The sequence below is a fragment of the Rattus rattus genome, chromosome 11 (assembly GCF_011064425.1).
Source record: "Rattus rattus isolate New Zealand chromosome 11, Rrattus_CSIRO_v1, whole genome shotgun sequence".
In the NCBI taxonomy this organism is placed as follows: Eukaryota; Metazoa; Chordata; class Mammalia; order Rodentia; family Muridae; genus Rattus; species Rattus rattus.
The window spans coordinates 70382566-70397615 of record NC_046164.1 but is presented as its reverse complement, the minus strand read 5'-3'; the positions used below and the strand labels follow the sequence as shown (position 1 = coordinate 70397615).

The 15050-nt window shown below is 42.3% G+C and overlaps 1 protein-coding gene across 4 annotated transcripts in view; it reads left to right on the top strand.

Annotated features, from left to right (window-relative positions):
* Positions 1–263: 263 nt before the first annotated feature.
* The window catches only part of Grk4 (G protein-coupled receptor kinase 4), a 72216-nt gene continuing 57429 nt past the window's right edge, over positions 264–15050 (top strand). For all 4 annotated transcript variants that reach the window (XM_032915838.1, XM_032915839.1, XM_032915836.1 and 1 more), the window contains exons 1-4: positions 264–740; positions 6587–6679; positions 10460–10572; positions 11504–11578. In XM_032915838.1, the coding sequence (XP_032771729.1) occupies positions 689–740; positions 6587–6679; positions 10460–10572; positions 11504–11578 (333 nt within the window). In that variant the 5' untranslated portion in view covers positions 264–688. The remainder of the gene's footprint in view (positions 741–6586; positions 6680–10459; positions 10573–11503; positions 11579–15050) is intronic.

Genomic DNA, 15050 nt, shown 5'->3' with positions numbered 1-15050 from the left:
CCAGAAGGCCACACTTCCTTCACTTCCTGGCGCTGGGCCTCATGGGATCTGTAGTGTCCCGAGAGCTGCCACAGTCTCCTCAGAAGCCGCCCCGAGGGGAGCTCTCGGGCTCCCTCTGGAGGAAAACCGTTACCCGGGGCCCAGCTGTCTTGTGAGTTAACTGGCGGCCGCGGCGGCGGCGGCTGCTGTAGCCGTCGCCGCCGGAGACGGCTCTCGATTTAGTAAGCTCCTCGGTGGGGTAGGGCGCGGCGAAGGTTGAGTGCCGCCCAGGACCCGGCACTGAGGAAAGTGAGAGTTACGCGCCCTGGGCCTGGGCGATGATGCTGGGAGGGTTTCGACCTACCGCGGGTCGGCGCCGATAGCGGAGGCCCCTCGCCCGGACAACAACAGGACTGGAGTCCGTTTCGAGCCTCCCCTTGTCCTAACTAAGCGCCGGCGGCGACGGCGACGGCGACGGCGACGACGGCGCTCTTGGTGGGAGTGGTGGCGACGCCAAAGGAGGCGGAGGAGGAGGCGACAGAGGCAGTCAAGCATCCCGAAGCCCTGTAGCCCAAAGGACGAGGGATGCCCGGAGGGTGCACCAGTGGCTTTAGGATCTCCTCCCCCGCAGCCTTCCCTGCCTCAATTGCCTGGACCCAAAAAAGTTCGACGCCGGAAACCTCGGCATCGACGGCGCAGGCGGGGGATCATGGAACTGGAGAACTTCATGGCCAACACTTTGTTGCTGAAGGCTCGTAAAGGTGGGTGCACCCCAGGCTCCTGGTCTCCCCGCAGGTAGCGCCTCCTAGGAGCTCCAGTTTTTGTGAGAATCCTGATCTCTGTGGAACCTTTACATAAGGGAGTTTTGATCCTACTAGAACAAATTCTGAGTTGGATTTGCTGCTTGCTGGTGTCAGCAAATGATTCTGGGCTAACTTTTGTTGTGTTTTTAAACAGTAGCGCTAGGCTACTCAATCAGCACTAGGGGCTTAAGTTCCATTCCATTCTCAGCGCTGCTAATCTGAAAGACAGAGTATGGAAAGGTATGCATTGCACACTTTCTAGGGTTTCTTGATTACCCGGGCAAAAGTGCCTGGGAAGTAGATGCTATTACGAAGCTTCAGTGTGTTCACCTTACAGAATGTGAAGTATATTCTTTGAGAAAAACTAACGAGTAACAGAGAAATGTTTTTTATCTTTTGTTTGTTTGTTTGTTTGTTCCTATTAAAAGTTGTTTTTAGCGCCATTACAAGTCCATTTATGCCCCCAGTGATTTTCAGGAAGAAGAATCTTAATTGGAACATATAACTATGTTCAATACTGGAAACACTAAAAAGAAACATTGTAAGAAATTTCTTAAATTATAATGAGTGTTGTCCAGAATTAGATACCAAACTAAGGGATTTGAAATCCTTGTGAGCTAGGGCAGTTGAGAGGAGGCTTGATGCAGAAAGATCCTAAGTACAATGGCAGTCTAGGCTTCAAGACTACAGACTATGGAGTAGTGGAGACTAAAGGTATAATCAAAGAAACAAACAAACAAATGCAAAAAAGCCATCTGTCAATATTTTTTAATTAATACTATTATTCAAAATACTACTTAAAAGTAAGAACAGAACGAGTGGGAAGAGAACTAGGTCTTGGTTTTCTTTCTTTTTTTCTTAAGAATTATTTACGCATATGTATACACTGTAGCTGTCTTCAGACACACCAGAAGAGGGTATTGGATTCTATTATCAATGGTTGTGGGCCACCATGTGGTTGCTAGGAATTGAACTCAGTCCTTTTGGAAGAGCAGTCAGTGCTCTTAACCCCTGAGCCATCTCTCCAGCCCCTTGGTTTTCTCTTAAGGCAGTTAGGACAGCCTCAGAAGTATGCACTCTTTTCTCTCTCAGTAAACATTTGACTGTTCTTGTCTCTCACTCCAAATTCCAATTGGTCCTTAAAGGGGATTCTTAGTGGAAATAAAATTTGATGAATTTTAAGTTTCTCTTTCCTTCCTATCTGGGTACAGTGTCTGAGAATAGGGAATATTACATTAGGTTTTATTATAATGGTGGAGAGATTAAATAATGGTGTAGATATTTTAAAAACCCACAAGAACCTGGTTTCAATCACCAACGTCTATGCAAAAAACCAGGGCATGGTGCTTATAATCCCAACTGTGGGAAGCAAAGACATATGGCATATGGATAACACACACACACACACACACACACACACACACACACAGAGGGGGAGAAAGAGAGAGAGAGAGAGAGAGAGAGAGAGAGAGAGAGAGAGAGAGAGAGTGTGTGTGTGTGTGTGTGTCTTGGTTCTAAACCCTTCACTGACTGAACCTAGCTTGAGCATCAGGAATAGAAATTAAAAACAACAAACTATAAGCTGGTGCATCAGAGGCAGAACATTTGACTAACCTGTGTAAGACTCTGATTAAATCCCCAGCATCGTAGAGAAACGGGGATGGGAGAGAGACAAACAAAGCCTGCCACTTAAACTTGTTCCCTCACTTGTTCAGGAAAATAGATGGGGGGAATTTTCCAGAGATGTGGGAAAACCATACCCTAAAAAAGGAGGCAAGGGATACAGAGGCCTATTCATGAGCCTGACATCTAGCTAGATGAGTAAGCCTATTTAAATTTCACAGTAGCAATCTTTCTGGAAGCCAGAGGCCTGAGATCTCAAAGAAGGTCACCTGTCTGTGAACACCAAAACAGGCAGTGGACTTACACTTAGTGTCAAACTTTGTTCTCCTCGGGCATACCTATGAAGGTCAGACCAGTGCTATCCATTCTGGACGCTGGATCTAGTCTGTATGGTGGGGCCTTTTGACATGAGGGATGGGGCTGCTGCCGACGCAGCAGCATGCATAGTCTCTGGCACTGGCAAGTGCTTATTAATGTTTGTCTAATTTTTTTATTTTTTAAGGCTGAATTTGTGAGGGAAAGTAATGAGTGTTTTTAACATGTTAACATAAGGTGTTCTGGGCAGTGGGCTGTTGAATTCAGAGCTTCTAGTCTCAAGATTGCATAGAGTATGTGAGGAGCACAGGATGATTGAAAGAGCCCGTGGACCTATACCTGCCTCATCTGGTGTAGCAGAGCTACTTTTCATATATTTCACAGGTTTTCAAACCACTGCATGGCAGACAGCTCACAAGACCTCAAGGAAATGTAGTCTTCTTCCTCCCAGTTTTCTGAGTCTTAGTTGACAGGTGAAGTTATGTTACACTATTGGGTGACAGTAAAATTTTGTCTCAGAATGTTTGAGATTAAAGAGTTAATTTCTTTGATTTAAGGAAAGTTTTAGTTTTAACAGATCTTTAAAAAACATTCATTGCAGGTTAGCCCTTTTCCCCATTCTGGCTTCATCATGAGTGCATCTGTCCTCCTTAGGGTTACTTATTGCTGTGGGGAAACATCATGACCAAAGCAGCTTGGGAAGGAAAGGATTTGTTTCAGCTTACACTTCCAGGCGGTCCATCACTGAGAGAAGTCCGTGCAGGAGCTCACACAGGCAGGAACCTGGGTGTAGGATCTGATGCAGAAGCGTGGAGGAGTGCTGTTTGCTGGCTCCTCTTGGCTTGCTCAATCTGTTTTCCTGTCATGGGGGGGGGTATCGAGGTAGGTTTTTTTGTGTAGCCCTGGCTATTCTGGAATTCGCTCTGTAGACCTCGAAATCAGAGATTCACTTGCCTCTGTCTCCTGTGTACTGGGATTAAAGGCTTTTGAGACCACTGCCTGGCACAAACAGATCACTGTTAAGCAACCATTTTTCATTTCTTGTTAATCCCGAAGATCACACATTAATAAAGATATCACAATATGAAACATTCTACAAACTTAAAATGTCCTACAATCTTTAAAAATTCGAACATTTAAAAATATCTAGGGGCTGGAGAGATGGCTCAGTGGTTAAGAGCACCGACTGCTCTTCCAGAGGTCCTGAGTTCAATTCCCAGCAACCACATGGTGGCTCACAGCTATCTGAGAGCCGATGCCCTCTTCTGAGAGCTACAGTGTACTCAGATACATACATAAATAATTCTTTTAAAAAAAATCTAGTCTTTAAGAGTTTAAAGACTTTTAAAATATAATGTCTCTCCAGTTGTGGGCTCCTGTAAAATAAATAAGTTAAATACTTTCTTACTTCAAAAGGGAAGAACCAGGGCATGGAATAAATCAAAGCAAAACCAAATTTAACTGTGTAAATAATTCAGTGTCTAACGTGTGGGATCTACTCATGATTTTCTGGGCTTCTCCAAAGGGCTTGGGCAAGTTTCTGGCCTTGCCCTCTGCAGCTTGTCTTTGAGGTTCTGGCTGGCTCTGCTCTGTGTTCTTGCTGGCCGTCCCACGGCATCTCCAAAACTGCTGGGGGCTCTTGCTGCAACTGGGCTGCACTTTCATCAGTAGCCTCTTCTGGGCCTTCAAGGACTCCAGCCCTGCCACCCTGCCCTGCCACAGTAAGCCTCATCTGCTCTCTGTGACCACTCCACACCTTCAAAACCGGTACCACCTGTCTGAGTCTTACACTCCCAAGTTCAGCTGCTACTTCTGGAACACAGCATGCCATAAGACTTTACCTCAGTGATGCTCTTCTCTAGCTGATTCTTTAGCCGAAGCTGACCAACTTCCACTGTCCCATCAAAGCAGAGGTTTTACTTCAGTGATCTGGGTCTCTTGTTAATTATAGTGATTCTTGAGCTTCGGCTGACCAGCCATCACAGAGTCTTCACACAAATGATCTGCTAGAGTCTTAAAACTTCATAAGCTAGGCCTCCATTGTCTTTACTCCTCTCAACTTTCTTATCGTCCAAGCTCTTATAGAATAGGTCATTGAGCTCTCAACACTCAATGGATTTTCTAGCCCAAAGTCCCAAAGTTCCTTCCACAATTTTCACCAAAACAACATGGTCAGGTCTGTCACAGCAATGCCACACTATCCTAGTATCAACTGCTGTTCTAGTTAGGATTACTATTGCTATGATGAAACACTGTGACCAGGGGTGGCCCCATGCACAGTGGGCTGGGCCCTCCTCCCTCAAGATGCCCTACAGGCTTGCCTACAGGTTGATTCTTATGGAAGCATTTTTTAAAATTGGAGTTCCTTCCTCTCAGATGACTATAGTTTGTGTCGAAAAAATTAGCCAGCACAGCCCTCTTCCCCAGTCTTCTAGAGGCCTTTACCCCATGTTCTCTAAGTCTGTCTGCATGTGATGCTCCTCATAGGGAGGTCTCCTTTAGTACTACCTAGTCACAATAGCATCTTCCACCTTTCCCCTTCAATTTTATTTCATACTGTTAACCATATTATCTAATTACTTATATTGTGTGCCTTATAATATTTTCTCCCTCACTTAGAATATGGGGTGGGTGTCCTGGAAAAATGGCTCAGCAGTTAAGAACCTTTGTTTTTCTTGCAAGAGAACCTAGGTTTGGTTCCTAGCACCAAGTTTTGTGGAATTATGGAAGGCTCATAACCGTCCATAATTCCAGTTCCAGAGCATCTGACAACCTCTTCTGACCTCCATGGATCCCAGTCATGCACATGGTGCACGTACATAAATGCAGGCAAAACAATGATACATATAAAATAAAATCTAAAAATTTTTAAAAAGAATATAGAGGTAGGACTTGATTTTTGTTGGGGATGGGGCACAGGCATCCACACATTTAAGAGTTTAAAAAAATACTGTGTGTATGTCTCTACTTCCCCTTGCCGTGTGTGTGTCTCTGTGTGTGTGTGTCTGTGTGTGTCTGTGTGTGTGTGTCTGTGTATGTGTGTGTGTCTGTGTGTGTCTGTGTCTGTCTGTGTGTCTGTCTCTGTGTGTGTGTGTGTGTGTGTGTGTGTGTGTGTGTGTGTGTCTCTATGTGTGTGTGTGTGTCTGTGTGTCTGTCTGTGTCTGTGGTGTCTGTAGAGGCAGAAGAAGACATTGGATCTCCTGGAGTTGAGGTTACAGGTGTGAGCTACCGAATGTGGGTGTTGGATGTAAAGCTGAGGTCTCTACAGGAGAGGCCTGCAACTCTCCCACCTCTCCCACCCCACCCCACCCCACCCCACCCCACCCCCGAACTCTTTTTGTTTTGTTTAATTGACCATTGCACTCCCAGTACTTTGAAAGTGTTTGATACATGGTACATAGGTATTTCATAAATATTTGTTTAAAAATAAATATAAATGTATAATTTTAATAATGCTGAACCAATGTTTGTAAGTAGCAGTGTATAGTATGTCATGATAGATATAATTTGGAAATGGAGACTGCAGAATTTTATACTTCACTAGACTGATATATATTCGAGACAAATTATTATATTTATCTTACTTGTATTTATCTTATGTACCCAAAGTAGTATTAAAAATAGGATAATTTTTATTACGAATGTATATATATAATATTGATAACATTTTAGTAAAGAAAAAACTTCCCCACCCTCGTTTTTTGGCTAGGTTGACATAGCTGTGTGACCCTAAAATGAAGTTAATGCAGAAGGATCCAGAATTCAAGGCTTATTCAAGGCCTGGACTACATAGTGAGATCCTGTCTCAAAAGTAAAACCAAAACACAATTTGAAATCTAAATCCTAATTTTTTTCAAATTTTACAGGATTTACCAAAAAGACTGGTCGCAGTAAAAAGTGGAGAGAGCTCCTGAAGTTGCCCCCAGTAAGCATGTGCAGTGACTTACGACACTCCATCGGTGAGTAAGCAGCGCTTCCGTGTGTGCGAGGGCCTGACGTCGCGTCATCACTTAGGTGTTACTCCTTTTTCAGCTCTTCTTGCTTCACAAGTTTTCTGATGAAGTTTCATATAACTTCATTAGTCTTTTGTGTGTAATGGAGGCTCTAGATGGAGTTATGAAAGATGATTGCTGACTTTTTCATCAGTAAAAACTAGTATATATTGAGGCAACAGAATTGCCTTAGTGGTTAAGAGCACTGGATGCTCCTGTAGAGGACCCACATATGGTTCCCAACAGTGACGTGAACACTCAACAACTGTCTGCAGCTCCAGATCCAGACATGTTCTTCTGGCCTCCTCAGGCCCTGTGCACATGTATACAGACATATGTGCAGGCAAAGTACACTTATACCTAAATTAAAAACAAGTTAATCTAAAAGATATGTCCGTGTGTGGCTTTGTGCCCATGAGTGCGCTGCCTGTGGGGCCAGAAGAGGGTGTTGGGTCTCCGGAGCTGAAGTTGTGAACTCTCCACTGGACTGGAGATTGATTGGCCCTAAGTCCAAGTGCCCGCTGATGCAAAGGAGCCGTCATGACCACGGTCCTAGGCCCTTTCCTGTGCTCCTTTCGGTTTGTCTGCTTCATGGCACTTGAAAGCCAGAGATCTAAGGCTGCCCATTTTCAAAGACTTCCTGACTTCTGAAACTGCTGTCCAGATAACTTAGAAGGAGGTGACAGCTTTGCACTCACTACCCTGGATAGGGCTCAGCCTGAGTTAGGTTCCTGAGAGGAAGCCTGTGTTGAAGGACTTGCTAGGGGAATACATGGTGTCCTCCTAGGGGACACTGGAGCTGTGACGTGGTGAACGTGCTCTGGACTTGAGAATGCAGTCTGCAGGAGGTAGTGCCCTCACATACTTCAAGAGAAGATAGAGCAAAGAGAAGCCTTTTCCTCATTGGCCCCATTGCAGAGGGAAGGGAAGACTGAGCTCTCTTGTTCTCTACACAGCAGAGGGATTCTTCTCTTAAGGAGCTGAGGAGCAACCACAGGAGCAGCTCAGCCAGGACCAACTCAGGCTGAGCTATGGCTGCCAGAAGAATGGCTCTAAAGATGATTCTGGCCTCTGTTAAAACCAACCACAGGCAGTGCCATCAATAAGGAGAGCGAAGAGGAAGAGGCAGTGTTGAGTCTCCGCAATGAACTCCTTGTTTAGGGAGCACCAAGAGTGTCAGTGGCTTGGACACTCAGAGTACCTTTCAGTTCTTCTCCTGCAGGGGGAACAGAGTTTCATTTGACCTGACCTTCTAACCTTGGAGAATTAAATGGTGACTTGTAAAAATAAATGAATAAATGTGACAATTCAGTGCTTTATTTAGATAATTATTTTTAAGGTATATGTTTATGTAGGCCAGGCTGGCCTTGAATTTGCTGTGTAGACAAGGATGATCTTGAACTTCTGATCTTGCTTTTACTTCTCATGTGCTAAAATTATGGGCATGTATTGCCATACGTGGTATCTATGATGCTAAGGATGGAGCCTAAGGGCATTGTGCATGCTGTAAAGCACTCTGCCTACTGAACTCGCTCCCTAGCTCTCTTGCTTAGACCCAGTGATCTACAACAGGAATGTCCTGGACTCCCAGAATTACCTGATACTAATAAACTTTTTACTGGATGGATTTATTATGATTTGTTCATTTACCTTAATTCTTCACCTTTAGAGCTGCTTTTGGGAAACAGGGCAGGTCAGGGCAGGACTTAGGATAGGAACCTGAACTGGCTTGCTTATGGCTCTCTGAGTTTGCTTTCACATAGATCCCAGGACCACCTGCCCAGAGGTGGGACAACTTATAGCAATCATTAATCAAGAAAATGGCCTCCAGACATATCTATGGACCAATTTTATGAGGCATTTTTAAATTATGATTCTCTCTTACTGGGGCCAGAGAAATGGCTCAGTAGTTAAGAGCACTGGCTGCTTTTACAGAAGACCTGGACTCAATTCCCAGCACCCACACAGTGGCTCACAATCTTTGATCTATAAGTCCAGTTACAGGAGATTCAGTGCTTCTGACTTTCAAACGTTCATAAACATAAAATAAATCTAAAAGAAAAAATTTCCTGTTTCTAGATATATCTAGGAAGTTTGTATCCAGTTGACAAGGAACAACCAGCATAGCTACTGCTAGGAGAGCAGCAGGCCTTCCTCCTGTCCCCTCTCCATTCCTCGTTACTTCCCTCCATTCCATTCCCTTCCTTCTTCCTTTCCTTCTATTCTTTTGTTACTTATTAGTGTACAAAATAATGGGCCAATACACTAGTACCCGTCTTTATTCCCAACATTCAGGAGGCAGAGGCAGGTGGATCTCTTGTCAGTTTGAAGCCAACCTGGGCTACATAGGAAGTTGCAGGTCAGCCAGGACTACATAGTGAGACCTTGTCTCATAACAAAACAAAGTAATGAGTTTCACTGTTACATTTTATTAGATTTTATTCTTATCTGCCATCCTCTGCTGCTGAACATGGCTTTCTTGCTGAAGGTTGACTCGTTCTAAACATTTTTGTTTTATATTTTTCTTGACACAGTGCTAGAACATTAGAGCGTTATTCTCAGAACAATATTACTGAGGTAAGGAGATGCAAGGAATGATATTTTCTATGGAAAAGAAAAAACAAAAAAACAAAAAGGGAGAGTTAAAATCATAAATTATAAAAAAGAATAAACAAATCAATAATCATAATTATTTTAAATTTTGTTTGCAAGTATAAAAATATCAAGAATCAAGATGGAGAGAGGTTTTTAAAAATTCTGACTTAGGGAGTTGGGGATTTAGCTCAGTGGTAGAGCGCTTGCCTAGGAAGCCCAAGGCCCTGGGTTCGGTCCCCAGCTCCAAAAAAAAAAGAACCAAAAAAAAAAAAAAATTCTTAGTACATTGCTACATAAGCAGTTTATTCCAGGCACCTAGGGTGAGTGCAGTAGTAGAAAGTTTTCTTCATGCCCCTGCCTTCTTTTTTAGATGGTCACTCCTAGGGCTTATCTATCTCCTATATATTTCATTTTAGAGAAGAATACTCTATTTCAAGTTAAGTTTTACAAATCTTTACAAGTTCTAGGTGTCTTTGGCTGTCTGTTGGTTGTGGGTTATTTTTTTATTTTGGGAGAGGGTCTCATCATGTGACCAAGACTGGCCTTGAATGTATAGATAGTCCTCCTGTCTCAGCCTCTAGAATGGTGGAATTATAAGCATGTGCCTCCCAATTAGTTCTTCCTGTTTTGTTTGTTGTATGTGTGTATGTATGTATGCCTGCCTGCATGCATGTATGTATATGTATATTTATTTGTGTGTATGTACATGTCTGCATATGTGCATGTGGAAGCTAGACAGCAATATTAGGTATCTACCTTGATCATCTCCACATTAGTTTTTTTTGAGACAGAGTCTCTCACTGAGTTTGGAGCTTGACAGTTCAGCTAGACTCTCTGGCCAGGGAACCCCTGAAATCCGCCCTGGGATTACAGGAACACTCCATCGTGCCTAGGTTTTTAATGTTGGTGCTGGGTATATAAAACCAGATCCTCATGCTCATGTAGGACACACTTTACCAATTCAGATGTCTCTGCCACGCCTGCTTGTATCTTTAAATGTGTGATGACTCAATTTAATTTAGTAAACAGTAGCTTAGAAATAATAATATAGATACTATTTTTTACTTTCATTTTATTAAGTGAAAACAATGTAGATTGAGAACAGCATTTAGTGGGTAGTAACTACTACGCTTGTTTCTCCCTTTTACCCAGAAAAGGATTTTAGCAGTCTTTGTGACCAACAGCCAATCGGAAGACTTCTTTTCAGACAATTCTGTAATACGAAACCAGATCTAAAGAGGTGCATTGAATTCTTGGATGCAGCGGTGAGTGGTCCATCTCAGGACTGCACTGTGCAGTCTTGTGCTTTTGAATATTAAAACTGGGCCTGACAGAGTTGGTAGCTGTTTTGATGTTCTACCTCCCCTTTTCTCCTTCTCCCTGTTTTTGAGATAGGGTCTCACTTTGTAGCCCACACTAGTCTGGACCTCACTTTGTAGGTCAGGGCTCTTACAGTGTAGCCTGGCCTGGCCTTGAACTTGCAGCAGTCCTTCTGCTGCCAGCTCCTGACTGCCGTGGTCACAGGCATGCACAACCTTCCTGGCTCCTGGTGAGTAAGTTTTGTGTATGAAAAAGCAGCAAGAGATGAGCGCTGCTCTTCATCTTGCTTTCACCTTTAAAAACTGTTTATTTTAAATGTGAATACCTGCATGTTTGCGTGGATGTGCGCCATATGTATGTCTGATGCCCTTGGTGGCCAGAAGATGGTTCCTTTGGAACTGGAGTTAAAGATTATTGTTAGCCACTATGTGGGTTCTGGGAACTAAACCTGGTCCTCAGAAAGAGCAGTAAGTGTGCTTAACTACTAAACCATCTCTTTAGCTCTGTTTTCTCCTTGTTTTGATGTAGCCTGGGATTCCAGCTTGTGGGAGGGTACCATTCACGTTTAGGGTAGGTCTTTCCTGCTTGGTTTATGCTTTCTAGAAACACGCATAGAAGCATATAGAGATATATTTCCGTGGTGTGCCTGAATCTAGTCAAATCAACAATGGACATTAACTCACCCACCCTCATTGACATTTTTACCCCAGTATTGTTCTTACATCCTCAGAGAACTACTTAAATTTAATCCACAGAATGCTCTGAGGGTTCTGAGTGTGCTATATGAGTTCATAGGTCAGGTAATTTAAAGCTTTATGCAATGCTGTCGTGAGTAGCATCACTAACCTGTGTCTTTTTCCTAATCGCTCCAATCAGGCAGAGTACGAAGTTACCATCGAAGAGGAACAAAGAGAATTTGGACTATCCATCTACAGTAGATTCTTTAAAGAGGTATGGTTTCTCCTCCTCTACCTCCTCTTCTACTACTCATCCTCTCTCCTCTTCCCTCCTCCTCTCCTTCCTCTCTCCTCTTCCCTCCTTCTCTCCTTCCCCCTTCTTCCCCCTTCCCCTCGTCCTATTCCTTCTTCAGTTTTTGGATAAAATATAACATATATTAAAGCCCTTAATTTTTTTACAACTGTTTCTCTTTTGTGTTTTTGTTTAGATTAAGAAAAAAACCTCTTAGAAAATTGAATCAAAGAATTTAATTGTTTCCCGAAGCAGACCATAAGTTGAGGAACTTTATTTGCCTAATTTGAACTAAAAATAACATTTTTCCTGAAAGATTTTATAAATCTTCATTTTTATTTCTTCTTAAAAAAACAAATCCATTTATTTGTTTGTTTCTATTTTATTTTAAATCAAGTTATCCACACCTACATGGAACCTTCTTTATATAGCATTGGCTGGCCTGGAACTCTCTATGCCTACAGGCTGGCCTTAGACTCACATATGTTTACCTGCCTCAAGGACTGTTGAGATTGAGGGCATGTGCCACTATGCCTAGCCATTCATATCCTTTACTGTTTGCTTTACTGTCTATATATCAGGAACTTGGCTTATACATTTCTCTTTATACACACACACACACACACACACACACACACACACATATATATAAAATATGCATATTATATGTATAATATATATTATCACATTAGAATGCTTCTCTAGTTTTCTGAGGTGGTATGTTTGTCTGCGCACTGCCATGTATGCCTGGTGACCACAGAGACCAGGAGAGGGCATCAGATCCCCTGAGACTGAAATTACAGACAGTTGCAAGCTGCCATCTGTATGCTGGGAATTGAACCTGTGTCCTCTGGAAAGCAGTTAATGGGTGTTCTTAACTGTTGAGCCATCTCTCCAGCCTGTTTTTATTGCTCTTGATTTACTAATTATCACCATATTAATACAACTAGGGTCCTATGGCAAAGACATGACATGGGGTGCAGGGTATGTCCTAACATGTTATAGTGCCCATTCGCCACAAAGAAAGCAATTTTAATGGAGAGAAGACAAAGGGTTTTAATCAAATAGACATTTGAAGAAGACGTAAATTAAGCACTTCAGGCCATCTGTGTAGTGATATGAGCTTTAGGTCTAAATAGAGGAAGAACTGGGGCAGGCACCAAGGGGCAAGAGGAATGTATAATGAAGTCATGCATGTTCTGGTGGATTGATCATTGTCTCAATTCTGCTATTGTAAAGTGACTTCAGACAAATTCTCACCACTTGCAGGGACAGTCTATCTCTAGTGATGACTGACCTATTTAGGGGTGGGGTGTCATTTTTATCATAGAGTAATATGTCAGGAAAGCTTTGCTATTTCTGGAGTCCAGGAGACAGCAGGTTTAGGACAATATTTGATTCTTTCAGGGTCCTTTCTGGAAACTAGGCATAGAAAAGTTGTTGGTAGAATACTCTTTCTGGAAACTAGGCATAGAAAAGTTGTCAGTAGAATACTCTTTCTGGAACTAGGCATAGAAAAGTTGTTGGTAGAATACTCTTTCTGGAAACTAGGCATAGAAAAGTTGTTGGTAGAATACTCTTTCTGGAAACTAGGCATAGAAAAGTTGTCAGTAGAATACTCTTTCTGGAAACTAGGCATAGAAAAGTTGTTGGTAGAATACTCTTTCTGGAAACTAGGCATAGAAAAGTTGTCAGTAGAATACTCTTTCTGGAACTAGGCATAGAAAAGTTGTCGGTAGAATACTCTTCGCTTTCAGTGTTAAAAGAGGGATGAGGCAAGCTAGGTATCAATGATTTCCATGCGTATGTATAGTGTTACACAAAATCTGAACCAAAGTAAAAAAGAGATACAAAATGAAGGAAAAAAATCAAGCTTTTATCCACTGTTATCTTTTCGTTTTTGAATAGTTTTTATAATTTTTAAATATTTTTTCTTTGGTTTTTGGTACATCTTTAATCCCAGCACTTGGGAGGCAAAGCAAACAGATCTCTGAGAGTTTGAGGCCAGTTTAATTTTCATAGTAAATTCCATCCAGATTAGCCAGGACTATATCGTGATACCTGTATCAAAAAACAACAAAAGAGAAAAAAGATATACAAAGTTTAAAGATAATATTAGAGAAGGGCAAAAAAGAGAGTGTAGGAAGGGGCAAGTCCACACTGTATTCCAGTGGTTGGCAATCCCTGGAGAGTCAACAGACCTTTTCACAGGGGTTACCTAATGCCCTTGGAAATATCAGATACTACATTACAATTCATAATAGTCACAAAATTACAGTTATGAAGTAACAATGAAAATAATTTTATAGTTGGGGGTGAACACTTATGGAGCTGTATTAAAGGGTTGAAAGCATTAAGAGGGTTGAGAACCTCTGCTCTAGACAGATATTAACCCATTCAAGAGGGCTCTGTATTCATGTACTTAAAGAGCATAGATCCCAATATTATTAAAATGCCAATTAAATCTCAACATGAGTTTTAGAGAAATGAGATACTCAAACTACAGCATTTGGTAAAAGACGTTTGTCAACCTCTCTTTTCCTTTTGTGTGTGTGTGATATACATGTATGTATTCACTTAAGTGCACGTAAGTGCACGTTTGCATGTGCATGTAGAGGCCTGAGGTTAATGTCAAAAATCTTCCTTGATTGTTCTTTCACCTTTTAAAAACATTTTTTTTGAGATTTTATTTTTGTTTTATGTGTAAGTTTGTTTTGCCTGCATGTATGCTTGTACACCATGGTCAAGCAGGGCTCTTGGAGGTTAAGAAGAGTGTCCCTTAGGACAGGAGTTGCAGATGGTTGTGAGTTGCCCTGTGGGTGCTCGAAACCAAACCTGTTGCTGAGCCATCTCTATAGCCCCTTATTTTATTTTTTATGTGTATGAGTGTTTTGCCAGCATGTATGTCTGGGCACAACTTGTATGCAGTGTCCCACAGAAGGTATCAAATCCCCTGGGACTGGAGTTACCGATGGTTGTGAATTGCTATATGGGTGCTGGAAATCGAACACAGGTAGGTCCTCTGGAAGAGTAGCTATTGCTCGTAACTACAGAGCCATCTCACAGCCCTCTTCTTTGATGCTTGCGTAGCCCAGGCTGTATGGAATTGCTTACACTAGATTGACCTCAAGCTCACAGAAATCTACTTAATTCTGCCTTCCAAGTGATGGGATTAAAGGCTGGAGAGATGGCTCAGTGGTTAAGAGCATTGACTGTTTTTCCAGAGGTCCTGAGTTCAATTCCCAGCAGCCACATGGTGGCTCAGAACCATCTGTAATGGGATCTGATGCCCTCTTCTGGTGTGTCTGAAGACAGATACAGTGTACTCATACAGAAAAGAAAAAAGAAGAAAGTGTGTGCCCCCACATCTAGGTATTTTTAAGTTATTTATTCATTATTATGTGTGTGCATGATGTGTGCATGTGTGTGTGCCATGGCATATTATGGAGGTCAT